Here is a 25,607-nt window from a genome sequence, read left to right as displayed (position 1 = left end):
AGGGTGGGTGGCTTAAGAACTAAAAGTGAACATGTTAGATGGCGCCACATACAACTCTATTATAGAGTTGTATTGTGGCGCCATCTAACATGTTCACTGACTTGGATGAGTATGTCTATGTAAGCTGGCGAGCTTTTCGGATATCGGAGTAATCTAACGTCAGTCTTTTTGTTCTTTCAGCTGAGATGGCCGGTGTCGAGGCGAAACGGGCGAAGATTGAACCTGAGTCCGGAACGTGCATCCTGTGCAGCAAGAAGTCGCCACTCTCTGAACTAAGCAAGGCAGCGGGCAACAGTTCTTGGAAGACATTGTGTGAGGCAGCCGCAGTTAGAAACTTTTATCCAATTCTAAAACTAGTCCAAGAAGGCGCAGTTGAACTTCCTAATATTCCAATATTATACCATAGGGCTTGTAGATCAGACGTCACTCACAAAAACCACCTAGCTACTTTGACCAATGCAGCTAGAAGTTCTTCAGTTGATACTGGCGATGCGGTGCGACGGCGATCATCACGGGAAGAGACAGGATCAACTTCAACGGTCTACGATGATAAATGCATTTTTTGCCAGCGTGCTTCAAAATTCATAAAAGGCAGTCGTACCCGTGAAACAGTTGTCTTGGCTGTTGAACTTCGAGCAGATAAGACAATAAGAGATGCTGCGACAGCTCGCAATGATGAGAGAGTTTTGGCATTGACTACACGAGATATGGTTGCAGCTGAGGCTCACTACCACTTCTCCTGCTATAGAAACTACACACGGCCCCAAAAACCTCAAGTAGAAACTGACATTGAAGATAATATCGAGAAAAAAGAAATGATACGATGTATATTCAATTTCATTCGCACTGACTTGTTCTTGAACCCGAGGATTGTTCCAATAGTTGATGTTGCAACAGATATCCTGTCTTCAGATACATTTTCAGTTGATGTTCGTGACTCCATCAAGAAGAATCTGCAGCGCACATTACAAAGAGAGTTTGGAGAATCGCTCATCTTCTTCAATGTGAAACACCGTGTATACTTGATGCCCGATAATCTGACAAAGCGAGAGATTGCTGCAGAGTGCGTAAACCTGAAAGCAGAAGTGAAAGCATTTGAACGAACGGACGGTGAAAGTAACATTGTGCGTGCAGCTACTTTACTGCGACACCAGATCAAAGATGCTCATTACAATGAACGTTGGCCGCCTCAGCCAGCAGAACTCACTTCAGATTACGTGAAGATACCAGATTCTCTTCGTGTATTTCTGCATACTTTGATTTGCGGGAGTGGGGGTAGCTCTGCGCGTGCCGACACACTGGTATGGTCGATGGCTCAAGATATCATCAATGCTGTACACCGGGGTACCATCAGAACATCGAAGCATGTCCTACTTCCGTGGGTCATGAAAACGCTCACCGGTAATACAGAGGTCATCAGAATATTGAATCGACTCGGGCACGGATGTTCGTACACAGTTCTGGAAGAAATCGAGACAGCGCTATGCATAGACAAATTAGCAAGTGTGGAGAAAGATACAGTACCACTTCCGTCACATGTGCACCCTTCGGTCCCGACTGTATTAGCATTCGATAACATCGACAGGCTAGAGGAATCGCTGAGTGGTGGCGGAACATCGCATCGCGTCAACGGTATCATCGTCCAACCGAAGTCGCAGTCGTGTTTGCCGCCCCAACCTCCATCGGCAGTATCCAAAGCAGATAAGAAGCGATCTATCCCGTCATCCAGCGATTTAGTTCCAATATACAGCGGTGGGAAACGAGAGGGCCCACCTGCAATCAAGCCTGCAGATCTTTCTGACACTCTTGCAGGCGCAACATCCCTTGCGCAGCGCCGAAATCACGTATGGATTATGACTCGCATGCTGGAACCATGCGACCAGACAATCAGTTCGTGGACTGGTTTCAACATCATGACTAGAGATCGTGTTCAGGTGACGGAAGATGTAGTTGGCTACCTGCCGACTATAAACGCGCCTGCCACAGATATGGCAACAGTGCAAGAAATCCTCAGAGAAGCTCTGAACATCATGTCATCACTTCAGCTTGAGCGTATACCGGTGGTGCTAGACCAGGCACTATTTGCTAAGGCGACCGAAATAGCATGGAAAGATGTCGATCAATATGGAAGAATCGTGCTCATGATGGGGAACTTCCATACCATCTGTAACTTCATGTCGAGCATTGGGAAAATGTTTGGAGATGCAGGCCTTCGGGATGTAGCTGTTGAGTCAGGAGTAATCGCTGAAGGTTCCATCAACAGGGTTCTGGAAGGCAAGCAATACAACCGTGCTGTGCGACTCCACAAGTTGATGTACGAGGCACTAATGCGCATCATTTGGAAGGGCTTCCAGGTGTGGATAGAAAGCAATCATCCTGACAAGGAACCCCAGATTCGAAGCACTGACCTCAAAATTCGCAGCATCAAGGAGGATGTTTGCCACGAGACTCTCGCTGCTGCTCTCGATGATGATTCATGTGTACAGAGCTTTGACATGTTCGCGAAATACCTACATTTTCTGCGAACCAAACATGGAGACCTGGCTCACTTCTGGATGATGTATATTGATATGGTAGAGACCCTGCTGGGGTTGATTCGTGCGGATAGAGAAGGCGACTGGATGCTTCACTTGGCTTGTGTCAGAAGAGTGATCCCTTGGTGTTTCGCAATGAACAAGGTGAACTATGCTAGATATCTACCAGTGTACTATGCACAGATGACGCAACTCCACGAAACATGCCCCGAGTTGTACAGGCATTTCAATCAAGGCTACTTCTCCGTACAGCTTAGACCAGGGAATCCATTTGCCAGAATCGCTGTTGATCAGACAACAGAAGAAACAGTAAACAAAGATACGCAAACAGCTGGAGGAACACGAGGTTTTAGTCTTCGCCAAGGGGCTGTGTCACGATACTATCTAACTGCAGAAAATCGGGCTACTGCACTGAGGCAACTACGAGAAACTATCCTTGTGAATGGCAGCGACACATCTCACGCCAAGCACCCTGACTTGTCTACTTCTCGCATCAAACGTGATGAGTCTGGCGTCACAGCTATCTGTGATCTACTGGAAAATGACTGGACCAATCCATTCGCCGATGATCCGTCATATCTTCTCAGTATATCTACCGGAGCGGCTGCGAGGGAGGACGTTTCTAATGACCTACTCAACACCCTGCAAAAGGGGGAAGCGGCGTATCAAAGCTTCCAGAAACGTCTTGAAGAGGGAACAGGCTTCCATGACACATTGAACAAGCTAAACTTGAAGACCTTTGGTAAGATCAAGCAGAAAGTTGTGAAGGGCACAAACAAGGAGATCGTCCTGAGAGCTGACAGACAACTGTTTGCCACCATGATACTCATCGCCAAGACAAGGAACCTCGACATGCAACTTGTCCTTTGTCACCCACTAGGGCCGTTACCATGGTCTTTGGCAAACGTTGATGGGTCAATGAAAAAAACGAACAAAGCTGCACTTGCGAAACACATGGAAGGTCTTGTGGAACCAGCCGAGAACGTTGACAAGCGAAGTGCAACAATAAATTGATGCGATGGCTCTCATACAAAAGATGCATGGCGAGAACGACACGTTCGAAGAACTATTTGACCGCATCCTTGCTGCAGCGCTTCACGCTGGTCAAGGCAGTGAGCGCATCGATGTTGTCTTTGACACATACACAGAAGAATCCATCAAAGCAGCTGAGCGTGTGAACCGCGGTTCAAATGAAGGCATCAGTTTCAGCGAGATCAGACCCGCACACAAAATCATGAACTGGCGGCGTCTCCTTGCTTGCAGCCAGACAAAGGAGAAACTGGTTGTGTTTCTGGCGGAGTCGTGGAAACATGAAACAAATCGCGAAAAGCTAGGCAACAGAACACTGTATGTCACCTGTGGTGAAAAATGTCTGGTACTGACCCGCGATAGGTGGAAGTTGGTGCAAGCACTCGAATGTAGCCACGAGGAAGCAGACACGCGTATGTTTCTCCACGCAAAGCACGCCGCTACCCACTACAAGACGATCATCTTAGTGGCAGATGACACCGACGTTCTGATCATCAGTCTTCATCTCAGCAGAACCATCGATAGTCAGCTCTTCATCAGACGAGGAACAAAGGTTCGAGTCAGAATGATCGACGTTGGAAAGTTGGCTGCGGTATTGGGGTCTGGAGTTTGCAGTGCATTGCCAGGGCTTCATGCATGGAGCGGGTGTGACACTGCGAGTGCTCTGGCTAGCCAAGGAAAGATACAGGCTTTGAAGCTTGTGCAAGCGAATGAGCTGTATCTTCAAGCATTCACAGATCTGGGATCTTCGTGGAATGTACCAACAGACGTCTTCAATAGCATTCAGGCCTTCACGTGTCAGCTGTACGCCAAGAACACGAAGATCGTCGGTGTTAATTCGCTCCGTTATCACATGTTCTGTGCAAAGAAGGGCCAGATCGAATCTGGACAATTGCCGCCTTGTGAAGACTCCTTGATGCAGCATACGCTTAGGGCCAACTATCAGGCGGCTATCTGGCGACGCAGCCTTGAAAACCTACCAGACGTCCCAACACCATCAGCAGGACATGGTTGGGAACTCGATGATGGCGGTTCGCTCACAATCCGATGGATGGCGGGTCTACCAGCTCCAGATGTCGTCTTGAATCTCATCTCATGCACATGCAGAAGGACGTGTCGACCGTCAGATTGCTCCTGCATATTGAATGGGTTGAAGTGCACTGTTGTGTGTAAGCTGCAGGGATGCTCCAACATGGTGCAGGATGATGCTATCGTGGCTCAGGATGCCAAAGACTCTGATGGCGACTCTGATGATTAACTTTGTGTGCACTGTATATTGTATAGCATATGTTGTTCTCTATTATAATGCAGGCCAAATTGCCTGAAAATCTTTATAGACAGATAAACGGTTTAGCAAAATGTATAATTTGGAAGATCATACCGGTGTTATTTGACTAAAACATGACATGTTCAATGATACCTCCGCTTGCTTATTAGGAATATACATCGTATGGTGTTAAAATCAGCTCCATACGTCTTTCCAAACTCTAGTAATGAATAATTAATATAATTGGCGGCCATTTTGAAATCCAAGATGGCCACCAAAGTGCAGATTTCCTATGTAACAATTTCCGCCTGCTTATTAGATATCGTATGGTGTTAAAATCCTCTCCGTACGACATTCCTAACTTGCGTTATCGTCAGAATAGATAATGCCAGCGGCGGCCTAAGTCATTTTATGCCTCTTTACATTTATTTGTTGTAAACTCGTGGTGGATGATATGTTTTAGTTTTTGAGTTATTTTTATAGACAGATAAACGGTGTAGCACAATGCATAATTTGGAAAATCATACCAGTGTTGTTTCACTAAAAAAAGTACAAGTCTAATAATAAAATATTGAAAAATATATGATTTTTTTTCGATAATTGATTTTTATAATAATTAATCTAAAACAAAATGCTTCATATTGTTTTTTATTTAGACGGTACACATCGGACGTATATTTAGTCGTCAACCGCACATCGATAGCTAGTATAGAAGTCCAGATACACGTGCAACAATGTACCCCACCAAATGGGCATTTTCGAGCTGGGTGGTTTCAAAGATGGCGTCCATCCGGGCACTAAGCTACCGTTCTCAGATGTCCATCACACCTTTTCTGACACTTGAGACATTGGTCTAATGGAAAATCATAATGAGAATTACTCCCCCCGCCGGAGCATTACTTTTGGTCTGGCTCAAGGACTAGTGTGGGGTATCGTGTTTTATGAACTTTTTATTCCTCATTGTTGTTTAACCGTTTACCACTGATGCACAGAAATGAGTGCAGCATGTGATTGAGGACTGTGTGTGTGATCAAACAGGAGAAGCGTTCTTCCATTCGTGCCTTACTGATGGCCCTTTACCTCGTGGGAAATGTTTTATTTCTCTACCACTGCTTCCACTCACAAAACCTTCACCTCAGGTCAGTCCCATATTTCTATCAATCGATTAATACTCATCTTCCTGTGCACTCGGTATCATTGTTACCTCTCCTTGTACCCTGCACCCTCCAGCCTCCTGTTTTTACCACCGCACCTGGAACCACTGCACCTGTGGGACCTGCTCTGGGTTGTGGGAATTACTGACTTTGCCATCAAGTTTGGCACAGTTTTCCTGAAGGCCTTGCTTCTTGCTCTGCCTCAGGCTCTGCTGCCATTCCGTCACCGGGTAACTTTTCTTTTTTCTCTTCCCCTTATAAGGGGTGAGGTCCAATCGTACCAAGCCTCTGCCCTGCCTTGACCACGATACGCTTCCACTTCCCAATGTCCTCAACCAACTCTCTCCACACTCCAACCACCCGCACCCCACCCCCACCTTACTAATATCCCTCTTCACACAATCCTCCCATCTCAACCATGACTTACCTCCTACCTTGTTCCCTCAAACTATCCGCTCTCTTTGCCATTCTCTCTTCCTCTATCCGCACCAAGCGTCCAGCCCATCTCAGGCGACATTTCACCAATCTGGATTCAGACCAGGGGAGGAGGCATGGGAAAGGGGGGGGGGGGGGGGGGAGAGGTATGAAACACATGGACGCTGCTAGGACTTCTAGGAAAGAAGCCGGTATTTCAGAAAAGTGGATCTGGAGTGAACTAACAGGGGTAGAAAAGATCAAGGTTTTGGATGGGGGAAGATAAGAGATGGTGGTGAACAGCTGTTTTAAAGACCTGGAGGGTGGAGTGGGATTGAAGAGAGTGAGGGAGTTTGTTCCAGAGGTGGGATAAAAGAGGAATGAAGGAGTGAAGGTGAGCAGAGGGTCTTGATTTTGGCAGTTTAACCATAAGTGGGTTGTGCAGGCAGATCTTATGCGACCTGTAGGAATATTTGGGGGACAGAGCACAGACAGAGCTGGGGGAGCTCGGCCAGAGAGGAGTCAATAGAAGACAGAAAGACCACCAAACTGCCTGCAGTGAGTGAATGAAAGGCCCTCGGAGTTAGCTTCATCGCGGGAGATTCCAATGATTCTGAAAGCTTTGGTTTCAACAGCGTGAAGACGAGCCAGGTGTGAGGCAGGAGCACCAGCCCAGAGGGGAGAACAGTATTCTATTGAGCTGTGGATAAAAGCCTTGTATGTGGTGAGGAGCTCAGGTATGCCAAGGAAGGACTTCGCACGACGGAGGATGCCCAGTTGGCGACTGGCTTTGGAGGCCAGCTCGGAAATGTGTTTTTTCCAGGAAAGATCATGGCAGATAGTGAGACCCAAAAGCTTGAGTGACAGAACTTCTTGGAGAGGATTGTTCAGAAAGTAGATGGGAGGATTGTCCAGTCGGTCTTTTCGGAGAGACAGAGTGTGAGATTTGTCAGGATTGAAAGACATGTTCCACTTGTTTGACCCGTCTGATTTTGTCCAGGTCTGCAGAGAGTGAGGAGGCTGCAGACTGCCGATCTGAGGGATGAGGTATGGAGCGGCAGAGGGTGGAGTCATCATCAAAGAGATAGAGAGGATTTTCCAAAGAGTCAGAGAGATCATTGACGAAGACCAGAAAAAGCACAGGGCCCAGAACACTGCCTTGGGGAACTCCAGCCTGAACAAGAAGGGGAGATGAGAGAAATCCATTCAGGGCCACACGTTGACGACGACCAGAGATGTAGTCCACAAGCCATGCGTGGGGATTTCCATAGATACCATTGGAGGAGAGTTTGGTGAGCAGAGCGGGGTGCCAGACCGTATCGAAGGCACGTGATATGTCAAGGGAGACAGCTCTGATTTGCTGTTTGGCATTGAGGACCTCCATCCATTGTTGAGACAGCAGAAGCAGCATGTCCAGAGTAGAATAACCTGGTCTGAATCCAAATTGATGATCCGAGATCAAGCCATTGGAGAAGAGGAAGGATTTGATGTCAGAAGCAATGATCGATTCCATGACCTTGCTGGTTATTGGGAGCAGGCTGATTGGTCTGTAGTTGCAAGGAACTGTTTTTGCACATTTTTTGTGTAAAGCAGTAATGTTGGCTGATTTCCAAGCAGATGGCAGATGACCTTGAGCAAAAGAGAGGGTGAAAAGAACATAGAGAGGGTGAGATAGAGCGGCAGAGCAGGATTTTAGGACCCGTGGGCTGATGCCGTCTGGTCCAGTTGCAGAATCAGAGTCGAGGTTTGACAAAAACTCCTCCACCTTGTTAGGAGAGAAGGACAGAGTCCAGGAGCAGCTGGGTTCGACTGGGAAAGTTAGGTACAGAGAGAGTTGGGTTTGACTGGGAAAGTTAGGTACAGAGAGAGTTGGGTTCGGGACACAAGATTTTGAGGCAAACACAGACTTGAGGTATTTGGCTTTTTCACGTGCGGAGTCAGCTTTGTAGCCGTTTGAGGTAAGGGAGGGGATGGAAGGGGAACAAACACCAGAAACAGATTTGACCAGACGCCACCAGGATTTGGAGGAGGGAGACAGGTTTGAGAGTTCAGTCTTGAGAGCAGAGAGATATTGTTTCCTGGTTCTCCTGAGGGTAGACACACACTTGTTCCGAGCTTTGTGAAAGGAAATGAGATTTCCTTCCGTTGGATTTGCCTTCCAAGAGGCAAAGGCAAGTTGTTTCAGGGCAACTGCCTCACCACAAGATTCAGTGTACCATGAATGGAGAAGATTGTCATGGGGACCGCAAGGCTAACCCCCGCTCTTGCAGGGAAAATGGCCTTAAAATGCCGTTGTTGTTGTTGTTGTTGTTGTATGGACGGGAGGAAGGATATGACAACTGAAGACGAGATTGGATAAATCTGTGCATGAGAGAGAGCACTTTACTTTGGAAGAATTCCCAGGAAGAGTTGATGTCAGAGGCAGTAGAGATGGAAGACCAGTTCAGATGAGTGATGGCTGCTTGCAGACCGTGCTAGTCAGCCTGAGTGAAATGCCAGACTCATTGGTGCCGAGGAGGCTCTCTGAGAATGGCCAGAGAGATGTCCACTTTAACAAGGAAATGATTGGAAGAACCGATTGGAGCAGCAGACATTTGCAGGGAAGTTTGTCATAAAGTCTAGAACAGAAGATGCTTCGTTGACTGAGATCCGGGTCGGGAAATTGACAGATTGTGTCAGTCCCAATGAGTCGCAGAAGTCGTTTGCTGAGGTGCCATGGCTGGTGAGAGATGAACCCACGCCCAGCCAGCTGGCATGATGACAGTTGAAGTCGCCACATATGAGGAAGAGAGAGTTGGGATGAGTGGATATAAGTTGGTCCATGTTGTCAGACAGCGAGATGTAAATGGAATCATCACTGTTTGGAGGACGGTACAACACACATATGAACAAAAGGTGGGAACGGAGGGGAAGTCGTAGCCAGAGAGGTACTCCTGGGGGTGGGGGTGGAGAGAGGGCAGTGCAAGGAGAGTGAGGAAGAGAGTTTTTGATAAAGATAGCAACCGCACCACCAGGACGAGGCTCAGGTCTATCATACCGGAGGAGGGAGTAACCAGGGAGAGATATTAAGGAATCAGACATCTTGAAGGACGAAAGTTTCTGTTAAGCAGATTACGTCTGGTTTGTCAGAAGCAACCTGTATGGAGAGATAAATCAGGTTTGAGCGAAGGCCCCGGATGTTTGAGGTCCATACCGTTAAGGAAGAGGGAGGGGGAGCATCAGGTACAGGGGGGGGGAGGGGTAGGGTAAGATGAGGGGTGAGAGAGGGAGGTAGGGAGAGCTGTTGATAGTGTGTCAGAGATTGCAGAAGAGTTGGGAGAAAGGGAAGGATGATGAGGAGGAGAAGAAGTGTCTTCGTGGCCTTCCCAGAAGAGTGGAGGCTGTTATAACAGCAAAGGGGGGACCAACTCCATATTAATGCCCATGATATTGGAATGAGATGTTAGACGAGCACATACGGGTTGTGTGTGTTTTTTTTTTTTTTTTTTTTTTTTTTTTTTTTTTTTTTTTTTTTTTTTTTTTTTTTTGTTTGTTTTGTTTTGTTTTGTTTTGTTTTGTTTTGTTTTGTATACAAGATCGAGGCTCGTGAAAGAGCGAACATTAATCACACAGAAAGACAAACCGACACATAAAACATATAACATAGGGAGCGGTAGACAAGATGGGGAGAGAGGGGGAAGGACACAAACACAACATTTGAGAGCAGGGACCGAGAGACATGGAGACATCGAGAGATCTGAGAGAGGGCGAGGGCTTTGGGGGGGGGGGGGGCGTGGGAAGGGGGCAGTGGGAGAGGTATAAAACATATGGACACTGCCAGGACTTCCAGGAAAGAAGTTGGAATTTCAAACAAGGTGGATCTGGGGTGAATTAGCGGGGGTAGAAAAGATCAAGGTTTTGGATGGGGGAAGATAAGAGATGGTGGTGAACAGCTGTTTTAAAGACCTGGAGGGAGGAGTGGGATTGAAGGGAGTGAGGTAGTTTGTTCCAGAGGCGGGAGAAAAGAGGAATGAAAGAGTGAAGGTGAGCGGAGAGCCGAGATTTCGGCAGTTTAACCATCAGAGGGTTGCTGGCAGATCTTGTGCGACCTGTAGGAATATTTGGGGGACAGAGCACAGAGAGAGCTGGGGGTGCAAGGCCGGAGAGGAGTCGGTAGAAGACAGAAAGACCACCTACCTGCCTGCGGTGAGTGAGTGAAAGGCCCTCAGAGATAGCTTCATCGCGGGAGATTCCAATAATTCTGAAAGCTTTGGTTTCAACAGCGTGAAGCCGAGCTAGGTGTGAGGCAGGAGCACCGGCCCATAGGGGAGAACAGTATTCCATTGAGCTGCGGATGAAAGCCTTGTATGTGGTGAGGAGCTCAGGTGTGCCGAGGAAGGACTTCGCACGACGGAGGATGCCCAGTCGGCGACTGGCTTTGGAGGCCAGCTTGGAAATGTGGTTTTCCCAAGAAAGATCATGGCAGATAGTGAGACCCAAAATCTTGAGCGACAGAACTTCTTGGAGAGGATTGTTGAGAAAGTAGATGGGAGGGTTGTCCAGTCGATCTTTTCGGAGAGACATAGTAAGAGTGTGAGATTTGTCAGGATTGAAAGACATGTTCCACTTGTTTGACCAGTCTGTGATTTTGTCCAGGTCTTCAGAGAGTGAGGAGGCAGCAGACTGCCGATCTGAGGGAAGAGGAATGGAGCGGCAGAGAGTGGAGTCATCAGCAAAGAGATAGAGAGGATTTTCGAGAGAGTCAGAGAGATCATTGATGAAGACCAGAAAAAGCACGGGGCCCAGAACACTGCCTTGGGGAACTCCAGCCTGAACAGGAAGAGGAGATGAGAGAAACCCATTCAGGGCCACACGTTGACGACGACTAGAGAGGAAGTCCGCCAGCCATGCGTGGAGATTTCCATGGATACCAAAGGAGGAGAGTTTGGTGAGCAGAGCGGGGTGCCAGACCGTGTCGAAGGCACGTGATATGTCGAGGGAGACAGCTCTAATTTCCTGTTTGGCATTGAGGACCTCCATCCATTGTTGAGACAGCAGAAGCAGCATGTCCAGAGTAGAGTGACCTGGTCTGAAACCAAATTGATGATCAGAGATCAAGCCATTGGAGAAGAGGAAAGATTTCATATCCGAAGCAATGATGGATTCCATGACTTTGCTGATAATTGGGAGAAGGCTGATTGGTCTGTAGTTGCTAGGATCTGTTTTTGCACCTTTTTTGTGCAAAGCGGTGATGTTGGCTGATTTCCAAGCAGATGGCAGTTGACCTTGAGCAAAAGAGAGGGTGAAGAGAACAGAGAGAGGGTGAGATAGAGCAGCAGAGCAGGATTTTAGGACCCGTGGGCTGATGCCGTCGGGTCCAGTTGCAGAATCAGAGTCGAGGGTTGACAGAAACTTTTCCACCTTGTCAGGAGGAAAGGACACAGAGTCCAGGAGCAGCAGGGTACGACTGGGTATGGTGGGTACAGAGAGGGATGGGTTTGGGACACAAGATTTAGAGGCAAACACAGAGTTGAGGCATTCAGCTTTTTCACGTGCGGAGTCAGCTGTGTAGCCGTTTGAGGAAAGGGAGGGGATGGAGGGGGAACAAACACCAGAAACGGATTTGACCAGACGCCACCAGGATTTGGAAGAGGGAGACAGATAAGAGAGTTCGGTCTTGAGAACGGAGAGATATTGTTTCCTGGCTCTCCTGAGGGTGGACACACACTTGTTTCGGGCTTTGTGAAAGGAAATGAGATTTCCTTCCGTTGGATTTGCTTTCCAGGAGACGAAGGCAAGTTGTTTCTGGGCAACAGCCTCACCACAAGATTCCGTGTACCATGGACGGGAGGAAGGGTATGACAACTGAAGACGAGATGGGATAAATCTGTGCATGAGAGAGAGCAATTTACTTTGGAAGAAGGAATCCCAAGTTTGGGTGTCCACATACTTTTGGCCATGTAGTGTATGTGTTGACATGTCTTGGTTGAATATCGATTGCTGTACAACGTTATATACATGTACCAGACTTATCCTAAAATTACGGAAGATATTGCTCCTTAATTATTTTATTATTTTTATGCGCATCAATCTGAAGCTATGATAAATGTTTTTGTCGTACATCCTGGTTGACTGATGATCATGTCATACTTGACCTCGTTTCTGTAAGTTGAACATTTTGGTGGAATATGAACAAGAGCAAGAAAGTCCCATTTTTGAAAATTTCAGTTGATACACAAGAAGGTGGATAATCAAAGTATACCTTTTGTAAAAGTATAAGTGTATGACTAAGCATGTTAGAATGTTAGTTTTTATGGTTAAAAGCTCAATACCCCTAACACGTGCCCATGGGGTCAACTTGTGGCCTGAATTGGGAGGGGGGAGGGCGGGGTGGAGATATACCTTTGGAGATATTGAGCTGAAACGACTTGGGATTCCTTTGTTTGGCCTGGAGAGGTGTTTTTAGAACATTTTCCAGGTAAATCTGCAAGGGGTTGTATGGGAGGGTGTGTGAATTGAAATGGAATGACCCCCCTCACGTTTACCTACCCACTTACCAGCTCCATCACCATGATAAACATGAGTGGGCTGAGAGCTTTTTGCTTCAAACTGATGTTCGTGCTTTACTCCTCCGACATCCTAGGAACAACCACAACTTTTCCCTTTTTTTACCATGTACGGCCCTTCCAACAACCTAACTTCTGCTTCCAGCACTCCCATCCATCTCAGGGTTGCCATCACCATCTCTCCTCGAGTGCCATCGGCCTCCTCCAGGCCGACAAATCCCAATACCATTTCACCCTGCACCTCAAACCAAGTGTCAGCATGATCCCATCCATCATCCTTCTACCCTTTTTAAACCCGTTGCTGTTCGTCAATCTCCATCTCCACACTCTTCCATATCACCCTCCCTCCCGTCCAGAATCCTCTACAATACATTCATGACACGACTTCGTAGCATAATACGTCTGTACTTCTCCGGATCTTTAAAATCGCCCATCCTCTTCAAAATAAGCCCAATTAGCCCTGTCCTCCAATACTCCAGAATCAAACCCTCTTCTATATGTACATTCAGCAGACTCTTCATCCAATTTGACCCCGACTTCTTCTGCTGCAACCAACATATTTGTACGCACTTCATCAATGCCTGACACTCTTCCCATATTCATCCTCTGTAATGCTGTCCCCACACCTTCTCCTCAGTGATCTCCAGTTCACTGTTGCTTCCTCCCGGGTTTAACAGCCCCTTGAAATATCCTTCAATACTGAGCCACTTGCATTGAACAATTTTTCATTGTGACCGAACGCCACCCCATTTTATATTTCTGTTGCACACCATGTTTATGCCATGTGCAGGGGAGCTGTTACGAGGTGGTGGAGGAGGGAAGCTTGCTGTACCGAGTCTTGGCTCCCGTGCGTCTCTGGGTCACGTTCCTTGTACACAGTAGTCTTGATGGCTTCCTGTTAGGATTTGCACTCTCCATCCTCTACCTGCTGCTTAAGGTGTGTGTATCTCAGCAACTGCCCTGATGAGGTACGTTTCACAGTCAGATGATATCACTCTGGCAGCGTAGACATGGAGGCTTGCCTTTTACTGGACTGGGAGCGCCAAAGGGGCACCAATTTGATTCATACACCTACATGAAGAAGTAAATGTATTTTATTTGCCAGATGTAGGGCGCCCCTTTATATGAACCTTTCTAGAGCATTACTTGGTTCCTCCTAAGAACACAAGGGTAGATCAGCATGCACACGAGATTTTTTTGAATGTCCCTTCTTTTCTATCGTTTGGCATTTTCTACAAGATATGGAATGTCCCTTCTTTTCTATACTTTGTCATATGGCACATACCATATATAGGGGACTTTTCTATGGCCCAAGAATACTCGTACCTTCTGTTAACTTCTGGCCATTACACACCGTGGCACCAAATGCGTTCTCATATTCTTTGGGCTTCTCCTTCATTTGGAGTAGTTGAGCTTCCCGTCTCAATCAAAGCGATAATATTGGTTCATGTTGATAGTCAATCCAGCCATCCACAGGAGAGCACGTGCTGTTTGTGATCCATCCATGATGAGGGATACAACAGCTGACTTACCCTGGCTTAACGAGTGAAGATTATTTGAACCATGAATCACTAAATTATAATACTCACCGAGACAACCAGGAAGTCATGGTTGGTGAAATAGGTTCCTTTTTAATATTAATGTTGCTAACACAATAAGCCTGGTGCTGGTTTTACGGTTAAGGTGTCGGTCTTAAAATCTTAGGGTCCTGAGTTTGAGCCTCTATCGTGCTGTTAAAATAACACCAGTTGGGGCGACTCAGCCTATCATCCTCCCGAGGTCAGCAAATGAGTACCAGCTTGCAGAGGCGACCTATCCAGAATTGTGCCTTGGCAGCTGTACGCACAGCCTCGGCAGTCCTATGCTTGTGAAGACACGAAAGGAATGGCTCTTCTTCTTATAAGAAAACGACTTACCTGTTTCCTATATGTATGCAAGTCGAGGTAACACGATGTACTGTATGTGTGTTGTTTAGTGTATGGCAGTGTACAGAAGACTACCCTGCCTAGGAAGGGCCTGTTTCAAATTGTGGCATTGCCAGGTGAGTCGTTTTGTAATATGCAAGATAGCACAGTAATTACTTGACACATACCAGGTACCTTCCATGACTCTTAATCAGCATCATATGTTGTCAGCACGAAATAACTAATGAAATGTTCCTTCCCTCACATCTAAAGCCATATTAAAAAGCAGAAAAAAACGATCATCAAAACAGTGGCTTTCACTCACCACCAGATGATCTTGCTCTCTTTTGACCCTCAGCCCATGGGCCTACCAGCCAGCAAACAGCAATGTGCTCAGGCCGGTCAGCTGTGCCCCATCTGCCAGGGAAACTTTTGCCGCCCTGCTCTGCTTCTGTGCCAAGTGAGGCTGTGCAATTACACCACACCGATACTGTGTACACACATCTGTAATCCTCTGTACAAGTCACCACACAACCCTACGGTCTCTCATGTGGTGCATTATGTTGATGGCAGCACGTATTCTGTGAGGAGTGCATCGGTCTGTGGCTGGACCGTGAGCGCTGCTGCCCACTGTGCCGGCTGATCGTGTGGGAGGGTGGGCGGCGAGGACGGGACGGGGGTACCTCTACCCATCTTCAACTATACTGATACCGGATTTCTTCAAGCCCACTTTGCTCCAATGACATTGTGCCATCCTTGGAAACGTCGAACGTCATCACATCAGGAAACGTCAAACAAAAGTCCCACGGCACCTCCATGCATGCATTGAGGACTCCATTGACTACAGCTCCATGAAACCAATGTGGTTTCAACAGTGGAGTCGTGGTGGAACTTTTCTGTCAAAGTCCACGTGGTCGTTCTGATTATCGTTATACTCTGCAATGACGTTGCTGGCAATTTGTTAGGGTTACCAAACAAGATGTTCACATGGAAATGAAACCTTAGTTCAACAAGAAAGTGTTTCGCTTCATCAAAAACCTTGTGGGGAGTTTAAGATTCAATCGAATATCAAAACGTTACTCTGAAGGGGAAAAAAAAACGATAACTTCTGAAATGTGGTTAAATATTCCACGTAAAGGTCCAACAGAATTGATCGCAAGTACGAGTTGGAAACGAAACAAGGCAATACTGTGTTTTATTCCATGGAAATGAAAATACAAAATACGTTTCACTTGAGAAGAGCAGAGACAGGAAGTGTTGAGCAGAGAGGAAATGCTTACAAGTGACGGTAACTGGACAGCACTTGCTCAAGAACTGAGAAGCTGGATAGGAAGTCATCTTCCGTTACTCCGTGCTCGATGTACTGATGGACGTATGCCCTGCATGGACAAAGGGCCGACCACATTAGCTCGAGCGACGAGGTCCCGGCAGACGGTGACGATGTAATGATCTCCTCATCAAGTCTCACCTTGCGTTGAACATGTCCCACGCACGACGAAGGGAATCGTTGAGTGACGGGGGGACCTCGTTCGTGAGCAAAGCTGCAGATTTCTCGTGGCCTCCAAAAGGACGAGAACATGTCCACACGGTAAGGCCTCGCTCCGGAGGCACCCAGGCAGGAAAGGAGGAAGGGGCAGCCAACTCGGCTGAAAGTCGGAAGGTCATAATTTGGACGTTTGAAGAACAAGAAAGGGGGGAAAAACCCCCCCAAAAACAAGGAGATTAAAGCAGCATAAGAAATGGTGTTTTATTCGTATGGGGAAACAAATATCCCGATGTCAGGATACGAGATGGTCCGTTAATCAAATGGCAACGACGAGGTAAGAAAGCGATACACCGAACAATGTAAACACGACACTGAACATGTAAACACGTATGAATCCATGGTTTTGGACCTTACCGTATTCTGCGGAGCCCGTATCCTTGCCACGCAGAACGAGGAGACGAGAGACGCAAGAGGGGCGAGATGTACTTTTCACGGGATTGCACCTTCTAGAATCTGTGTAATTACATCACCATTGTATTAAAACACACGAGTGAATATCGGATAATGTTTGAAATCGATTAAAAAGTTTTACTGAAGAACTCAAACTTTGGGTCTGTTACACATTATGAACCACTCAAGCACTTGCTTCCTCAGTCTGTATTCCATTTGTCATCTGAACTAGTGCTATCAAAAAGGTTCATCATTTCGACATGCATCGTGGATCGTGCACTTTGTCAAAGGAAGTGAGGTGAGCGGACGATGGAGACCGATTAAACGGGATGGTTAGATGTGTAACCAGGAGTCAGCACGGATGACGCACGGAGCGGTTAAAACATGGCGGGCCTTGCAGCGTACCGGTGGAGAGGTCACGCAGCAAGCTGGTCCACAAATAGCAGGTGAAGTCCCTGATGCGTTCGGCGAGTTCAGGTACGGCTTGCACGCTCAGCAAGCGGAACTCCGGGCTCGGCACGAGGCTGCCGGTCAGGTCACCTGCAAAGACACCACGACCCTTTACAAACCTCCACTCGGAGGTGACAAACGTTCAGTTTGAGGCAAGATATCGTTCCAATCATTACATACAACCTTCCAAACACTTTTACTTTTACTCCTTTCACAAACCAAACAATATAAAGTGCAAATCAGCGCATCCACTTCAGTGTGACGTCGCCCAATGTCAATCAGCGCCTTGGACTGCACTCCATGGCAGCAGTGCCTTCATTGGCGGAATGACTGCCAAGGCTGGAGTGGAGGAACCTCCAATTCATTAATACATTTCTGTCTGCTGGGCATCAACAGCACGGCCTGACCAGCCCAACACAATTTCTCTGAGTTTCCAAACTCAACCATTTCCCTGTTGTGGAACCACAAATTTGTGTTCCAACGTGTATCTAGCTTTCATGGAACACAAATAACACATGGGCACCTGAGCAAAGTTTAATCGGACCAAGTAAACACCTCGGAGGATACGTCGCAGAGACGTCATGTGAGGCCATCCACCGAGAGTGAGATGGGAATGGTGGAGGGAATGGATTACGTGTCGAGTGTTAACCGTACTGATGATGCCAAAAGGAGGCAACAAGTTAATGGATTTACCATTTCTCCACTCGAGGATTTGTGGAAGGCCGCCAATGGGCTGAAGCAGTGCTCGAGTGCGGTTTGTCCATTGGGTGCCGTTTTTAATCAGGTGGTGTACTTATTTGCAAATTATCATTTGCGGTGTACCTGCTTTTGCTCTCTGCCACCGAAGGTTATGTTTTCACCACCGAAGGTTATGTTTTCACCACCGAAGGTTATGTTTTCACTTGCGAAAATCGAAGATTTTTCAATTATATTGGTTGGTCTTGTGCGTTATTCTGTGTGTATGTACAGTCACGTGAAAAAGTAAGTACACCCCATGTAAAGTTTTGACTTTTTCAACACATTTCAACATACAGCTATTTGATCTTCATTTCAACAATATTGATAGATAAAGGTGATATAATATAACAAACATCATGAAACATTTACATTTTGTAGTCCATTGTATAATTTAAATAAACATAAATGCAAATTTCACATGTGGAAAAAGTAAGTACACCCTTGGCTCTAATAGGTGGTATTGCCCCCTTTGGCAGAAACAACCTCAAGTAGGCGTTTCTTATAACTGTCTACCAGTCTCTGACATCGACTGGGAGAAATTTTTGCCCACTCCTCCATGCAGAATTCTTTCAGCTGTGCGATGTTTGAGGGGTTTCTTGCATGCACAGCTCGTTTCAAATCCCTCCACAACATCTCGATGGGATTTAGATCCGGGCTTTGACTTGGCCATTCCAGAAACCTCCATTTCTTTCTTTTCAGCCATTCCTTGGTGGATTTACTGGTATGTTTAGGGTCATTGTCATGTTCCAAGGTCCACCTTCGGTTGAACTTCAACTTTCCGACAAATGGCCTCACATTATCCTCAAGCACCCTGTGGTACAATGAAGAATTCATAGTGGATTCTATGATGGTGAGCTGCCCAGGCCCTGATACAGCAAAGCTGCCCCAAACCATAATATTTCCACCACCATGCTTTACAGTTGGTATCAGGTTATTGTGGTCAAATGCTGTCTTTGGTTTTCGCCAAACATGTCTTCTGGTACTGTGGCCAAATAGCTCTACCTTTGACTCATCTGTCCAGAGCACATTGTTCCAGAAGTGCTGGTCTTTGCCTCGGTGTTCATTGGCAAACTTTAGTCTTGCCCTGATGTTCTTTCTGGACAGCAAAGGTTTCCTCCTGGCACACCTCCCATGTAGATCAAATTTGTGCAGCCTCTTTCTAATGGTAGACTCGTGCACTTTGACATCAACAGTGGCAAGAGCTACCTGTAGGTCCCGTGATGACATTCTGGGGTTCTTAGAGACTTCTTTCAGCATCTTGCGGTCTGCTCTTGGGCTGAACTTGCTGGGGTGGCCTGGCCTGAACAAGTTGGCAGTTGTTTGGAATCTTCTCCACTTGTAGATGATCTTCTGGACAGTCGAATGATTGATTTCAAATTGTTTGGAGATCTTTTTAAATCCCTTCCCAGACTCGTAGGCATCTATAACCATCTTTCTGAAGGCCTCAGAGAGCTCTTTTGATCTTGGCATGGTGACGCTGCACACTTCAACAACAAAGAGCAAACCAAACTAAATGTCTGAGGTTTAAATAAGACAGGTTACTCCAAGATCCTCTCCGACGATGTTCTAATCATTTGCACCTGAGCTGGTGCACCTGATTCTAATTTTAGGTATTTGAAGTAGTGATAAATGTAGGGGTGTACTTACTTTTTCCACATGCGAAATTTGCATTTATGTTTATTTAAATTATACAATGGACTACAAAATGTAAATGTTTCATGATATTTGTTATATTATATCACCTTTATCTATCAATATTGTTGAAATGAAGATCAAATAGCTGTATGTTGAAATATGTTGAAAAAGTCAAAACTTTACATGAGGTGTACTTACTTTTTCACGTGACTGTATGTATGTATGTATGTATATATATATGTCAGTTGCCTACAGGTCACAATTTTCAACTTCACCAAATGGTAGAGTTTGTCATAACCAAGAAGCCTATTGTTTTTGGGGTCAAAAGGTCAATAGGTGAATATAGGCCAAGATCACCAACTTTGTAAAATGCTCAATTTTCATCCGATTGACTTGAGATTTGAAGAGGATTTGCATGTCTGGTCACTGAATTAAACCCCCAACTAATTTTGAGGTCAACATAGGCCAAAAGGTCAACATAGGCCAAATTTCTAAAATCCTTAAATTTTCATCTGATTGGTGGTTGAATTCAGTGACCTGGTATGCGAATCCTCTTAAAATTTCAAGTCAATTATTTTTGAGGTCATCATTTGCCAACAACTTATTTTATGGATTCCGCAAGTATCGTGCTACGCATGACATGTTTTTTGTTTGTCTGTGAGCAGGATATCTCAAAGTTGTAGACTGATTCATACGAAACTTGGTGGACAGGTTAGGTGTGTAACAAGGACTAATTGATTACATATTGTGAAAGATCCAGGTCTAGAATTTTCAAGTGATTGATCACAATTGAGAGATGGGCCCAAAAATGATATAAATCATGACGTTTGAAAAAGTGGACGGATTATGACAAAACTTGGTGGTTGAGTTGGGTAAGTGACAAGAACAAGTTCGATTTTGGTTCAAGTCAGGATCCAGGTCTGGCCTATCAATGGCATACAAAACGTAAACTGTTCAGCTTGGCGGAGGTATGCGCTCCACGGAGTGCCGCTCTGGCTGTTGGTGTTGCCACAGGTATGGCGGGTTCTACAACAGTGGCCTGGCAAATATTTAAATGATATCCCCCACCCCTCGACCACCCCATGGTACATGCCACATCCAATGATGCATCACACACACAAAGCAGTAGAAAGAGTGGTATTGTTGCGGTTAATGACGTCGGTGATTTTACACATGACCTACACGACCCTCTCACCAAGGGGATCGCATGAGTAGAAGGGGAGCGTGTGCGGGTGGGCGGGCTGCATCATGGTGGCAAGGTGTTGTGCTATAAGGCGATTTATATCTCGCAGGCCCGGGCGCGCCAGGCCCAGGTGCTGCCGACACGTGTCGTGCACGCCGTCATTCTCGTGGAACAACACGGCATCTGAGGCATCGTGCAAAGCCGCGAGGGAAAGCATGGCGTTGTAGCTCTGCACTATAACCTGGAGCGGAAAAGGCAGGGAAGAGAGTCAGTGGTCGACGAGACAAATTTTTGATAATTTGGGGAAAAAATATTCCTTATGTTTGCTATTATTTTATATAAATTAATATATATATATTTTTCAAAACTTTTATTTTTTACTATTAACTATTTTATTCAAAACACAATGTTAACAAAAGTATACATTCCTCAAAACAACAAAAGAAGTTGAGTAAAATCTACACAAGAGAAGGTAAGCGGAAAAGTTCCTTGCTATACCTCCCCCGAACTAAACGGCCAGGTGACATGATTCACAATCAACGCCTTCGGGTACTCGTCACGAAGGAGCTGCGTCAGCCGTGACCCAAGACCTGAGCCCGTCCCGCCCGCAAGGCTTAACATGGGAAGAAACCCGGCGAGCCTGTCACATTGTTCAACCTGCATCCGAACTATCGCCATCACGTCCTTGCCCCATTGTGTACCGGCCACGCCGTACCTGTGAGTGAGAGCAATCGCCACCAGAGCGGGAGGAAAATACAATCGGCATTTGTACAAATCACGTTTTACACCTGAGATTTGTCATCCAGAAACCAATGACCCTTCCTCTCCCCCACCAGACCCGTATGCCCAGTTGTTCCCTGAGCCGCGTTGTTGGTAAAAGGCCGAGTGTGGGTGGTACGACCATCCAGCACGTCGTGCGCTCGCCAGGCTCGCTCTCACTGCCTTGGGCTCCATGTCGACCAGTACGGCACGAGCGTACCTTTTACCTGCACAAAGAACACATAATATATCATACATATAGGTATAGACCGTGGAGTTATGTGCAAGCTGCATTCCAGGCCTACCACAAAACAAGTGTGGTAAATGGCATTGTATTTATCACATAGTACCTGTGGTGAATTACATTGTATTTATCATACAGTACCTTTGTGCGGTGTAGGAGCGGGCGGTGTACAATAACCCAATGCGCATAAATGAAGCAAAAACGTGTGCATGGCTTTTGTGCATATATTATATATCATGGTTATATACCTGGGATCATTCCAATTGCACTGGGCCATGGACTAACACCCAGGCCAAAGGCCTTCTGATCTGTGCTGGTGTTGGGCTAGCGGCTAGGGTGCCGGCTTAGGATCCTAGGATCCTGGGTTCGAATCCCGGTCGATCGCTGAATTAACGCCAGGGGGGTTGACTCAGCCTGTCATCCTTCCGAGGTCGGCTAATTGAGTACCAGTTCACTGGTAATTCCCTGTTTGTCGTTAAAGGCGGCAAAAAGGGTTGGCGTCAGGAAGGGCATCCGGCCGTAAAACATTGCTTCAAAAAGGGGACCAAAAAACAACAACAACCACGGTCCCCGAAAAAGGCCAACCCCCGCTTTGCGGGGAAAAATGGCCTCTAAAGGTGGTTTTTTTAATACAGTACCTGTAGTAAATTACATTGTATTTATCATACAGTACCTGTGGTGAATTACATTGTATTTATCATACAGTACCTGTGGTAAATTACATTGTATTTATCAGACAGTACCTGTGGTGAATTACATTGTATTTATCATACAGTACCTGTGGTAAATTACATTGTATTTATCATACAGTACCTGTGGTGAATTACATTGTATTTATCATACAGTACCTGTGGTAAATTACATTGTATTTATCATACAGTACCTGTGGTGAATTACATTGTATTTATCATACAGTACCTGTGGTGAATTACATTGTATTTATCATACAGTACCTGTGGTAAATGACTATTTAGCATACAGTACCTGTGGTAAATGACTATTTAGCATACAGTACCTGTGGTGAATTACATTGTATTTATCATACAGTACCTCTGGTAAATGACTATTTAGCATACAGTACCTGTGGTAAATGACTATTTAGCATACAGTACCTGTGGTGAATTACATTGTATTTATCATACAGTACCTGTGGTGAATTACATTGTATTTATCATACAGTACCTGTAGTAAATTACATTGTATTTATCATACAGTACCTGTGGTGAATTACATTGTATTTATCATACAGTACCTGTGGTGAATTACATTGTATTTATCATACAGTACCTGTGGTAAATTACATTGTATTTATCATACAGTACCTGTGGTGAATTACATTGTATTTATCATACAGTACCTGTGGTGAATTACATTGTATTTATCATACAGTACCTCTGGTAAATGACTATTTAGCATACAGTACCTGTGGTAAATGACTATTTATCATACAGTACCTGTGGTGAATTACATTGTATTTATCATACAGTACCTGTGGTGAATTACATTGTATTTATCATACAGTACCTCTGGTAAATGACTATTTAGCATACAGTACCTGTGGTAAATGACTTTAGCATACAGTACCTGTGGTAAATGACTTTAGCATACAGTACCTGTGGTAAATGACTATTTATCATACAGTACCTGTGGTAAATGACTATTTAGCATACAGTACCTGTGGTGAATGACTATTTAGCATACAGTACCTGTGGTGAATGACTATTTAGCATACAGTACCTGTAGTAAATTACATTGTATTTATCATACAGTACCTCTGGTAAATGACTATTTAGCATGCAGTACCTGTGGTAAATGACTATTTATCATACAGTACCTGTGGTGAATTACATTGTATTTATCATACAGTACCTGTGGTGAATTACATTGTATTTATCATACAGTACCTCTGGTAAATGACTATTTAGCATACAGTACCTGTGGTAAATGACTTTAGCATACAGTACCTGTGGTAAATGACTTTAGCATACAGTACCTGTGGTAAATGACTATTTAGCATACAGTACCTGTGGTAAATGACTATTTATCATACAGTACCTGTGGTAAATGACTATTTAGCATACAGTACCTGTGGTAAATGACTTTAGCATACAGTACCTGTGGTAAATGACTATTTATCATACAGTACCTGTGGTAAATGACTATTTAGCATACAGTACCTGTGGTAAATGACTTTAGCATACAGTACCTGTGGTAAATGACTTTAGCATACAGTACCTGTGGTAAATGACTATTTAGCATACAGTACCTGTGGTAAATGACTATTTATCATACAGTACCTCTGGTAAATGACTATTTATCATACAGTACCTGTGGTAAATGACTATTTAGCATACAGTACCTGTGGTGAATGACTATTTAGCATACAGTACCTGTGGTGAATGACTATTTAGCATACAGTACCTGTAGTAAATTACATTGTATTTATCATACAGTACCTGTGGTGAATTATATTGTATTTATCATACAGTACCTCTGGTAAATGACTATTTATCATACAGTACCTGTGGTAAATGACTATTTAGCATACAGTACCTGTGGTAAATGACTATTTAGCATACAGTACCTGTGGTAAATGACTATTTATCATACAGTACCTGTGGTAAATGACTATTTAGCATACAGTACCTGTGGTAAATGACTATTTATCATACAGTACCTGTGGTAAATGACTATTTATCATACAGTACCTGTGGTAAATGACTATTTAGCATACAGTACCTGTGGTAAATGACTATTTAGCATACAGTACCTGTGGTAAATGACTATTTATCATACAGTACCTGTGGTAAATGACTATTTAGCATACAGTACCTGTGGTGAATGACTATTTAGCATACAGTACCTGTGGTGAATGACTATTTAGCATACAGTACCTGTGGTAAATGACTATTTAGCATACAGTACCTGTGGTAAATTACATTGTATTTATCATACAGTACCTGTGGTGAATTATATTGTATTTATCATACAGTACCTCTGGTAAATGACTATTTAGCATACAGTACCTGTGGTGAATTATATTGTATTTATCATACAGTACCTCTGGTAAATGACTATTTAGCATACACGATACAGTACCTGTGGTACTGGTAAACGAATTTACCGATAGTTTAAAAAATAACTACCAAGGAGACGTCACACCATTCGTGTTCCAATTTACCTCCATTTTAACATCCCCCGTGAGACCCTCGAGACGACTAAAGGTACCAACACCAAGACCTTCCAACCAAAGATCCTTTTTCTTGCTGCTCATCACCTTGTGCACAAAGACCGAAGAACCTCTCGAGACTGGTCTCCCTGTAGTCCCGGTCTCTTGACCCCAGCAGGGCATCGTGAGCGTCCCTCCACAGGTGGGTCAACAGCTCCGAGCCCACCTGGCTCCCGCATTGACCCACTTGGACGGTCACCACCGCCATCCCGCCAAGTTCCACAGCAACATCTACACTCCGGTCTTCAAGGACCGCGGGTCCACCTGTCTCGTGCGTCCAGACCACAACATTTCACGCCGTGAGCATCACACGGACAGTCTTCAATCGATTCTACTTTTTCAATAGCGGATGGACGCTTCACATCGACAAACACTTACATCTACATATTGTTATTGAGGTAAAACACGTAACCGATCATTAGACTTTAAATTAATGTCTAATGACAGAAGACTTTATATAATTACAATCCGACTGAAACACAGCAAAAAATGCATACACCGACTAATCATTTACCACCACCAATTACACCACCCAAACAACTTTATTCATCAGTTTACAGTTTACACCGCCAAACAACTTTATTCA

General features: G+C 45.2%; 2 protein-coding genes across 4 annotated transcripts in view; one reads left to right on the top strand and one right to left on the bottom strand.

Moving 5' to 3' along the window:
• RNFT1 (ring finger protein, transmembrane 1) overlaps positions 1-16,938 on the top strand; it is a 24,889-nt gene extending 7,951 nt beyond the window's left edge. The window contains exons 3-8 of the mRNA XM_068119554.2: positions 5,869-5,969; positions 6,061-6,214; positions 13,734-13,880; positions 14,919-14,984; positions 15,206-15,307; positions 15,421-16,938. Of these exons, the coding sequence (XP_067975655.1) occupies positions 5,869-5,969; positions 6,061-6,214; positions 13,734-13,880; positions 14,919-14,984; positions 15,206-15,307; positions 15,421-15,555 (705 nt within the window). The 3' untranslated portion in view covers positions 15,556-16,938. The remainder of the gene's footprint in view (positions 1-5,868; positions 5,970-6,060; positions 6,215-13,733; positions 13,881-14,918; positions 14,985-15,205; positions 15,308-15,420) is intronic.
• Positions 16,026-25,607, bottom strand: TUBD1 (tubulin delta 1). Of its 3 annotated transcripts, none has more exons than XM_078779574.1 (9): positions 25,536-25,607; positions 25,070-25,285; positions 21,628-21,775; positions 21,288-21,504; positions 20,802-21,030; positions 17,189-17,323; positions 16,748-16,846; positions 16,316-16,493; positions 16,026-16,226 (listed from the first exon to the last, which is right to left on the bottom strand). In XM_078779574.1, exons 2-9 carry the CDS (start codon positions 25,227-25,229, stop codon positions 16,124-16,126), a joined length of 1,269 nt encoding a protein of 422 aa, XP_078635700.1. In that variant the 5' UTR covers positions 25,230-25,285; positions 25,536-25,607; the 3' UTR covers positions 16,026-16,123. The 3 variants fall into 3 exon arrangements, with proteins under 3 accessions (XP_078635700.1, XP_067975653.2, XP_078635699.1); XM_068119552.2 differs by having other exon boundaries at positions 25,400-25,599; XM_078779573.1 differs by having other exon boundaries at positions 25,519-25,548.

The sequence above is a fragment of the Myxine glutinosa genome, chromosome 6, assembly GCF_964187855.1.
Source record: "Myxine glutinosa chromosome 6, kmMyxGlut1.1, whole genome shotgun sequence".
Classification (NCBI taxonomy): domain Eukaryota; kingdom Metazoa; phylum Chordata; class Myxini; order Myxiniformes; family Myxinidae; genus Myxine; species Myxine glutinosa.
The sequence above is the reverse complement of the archived record's forward strand: the minus strand, read 5'-3'. Positions and strand labels throughout refer to the sequence as shown.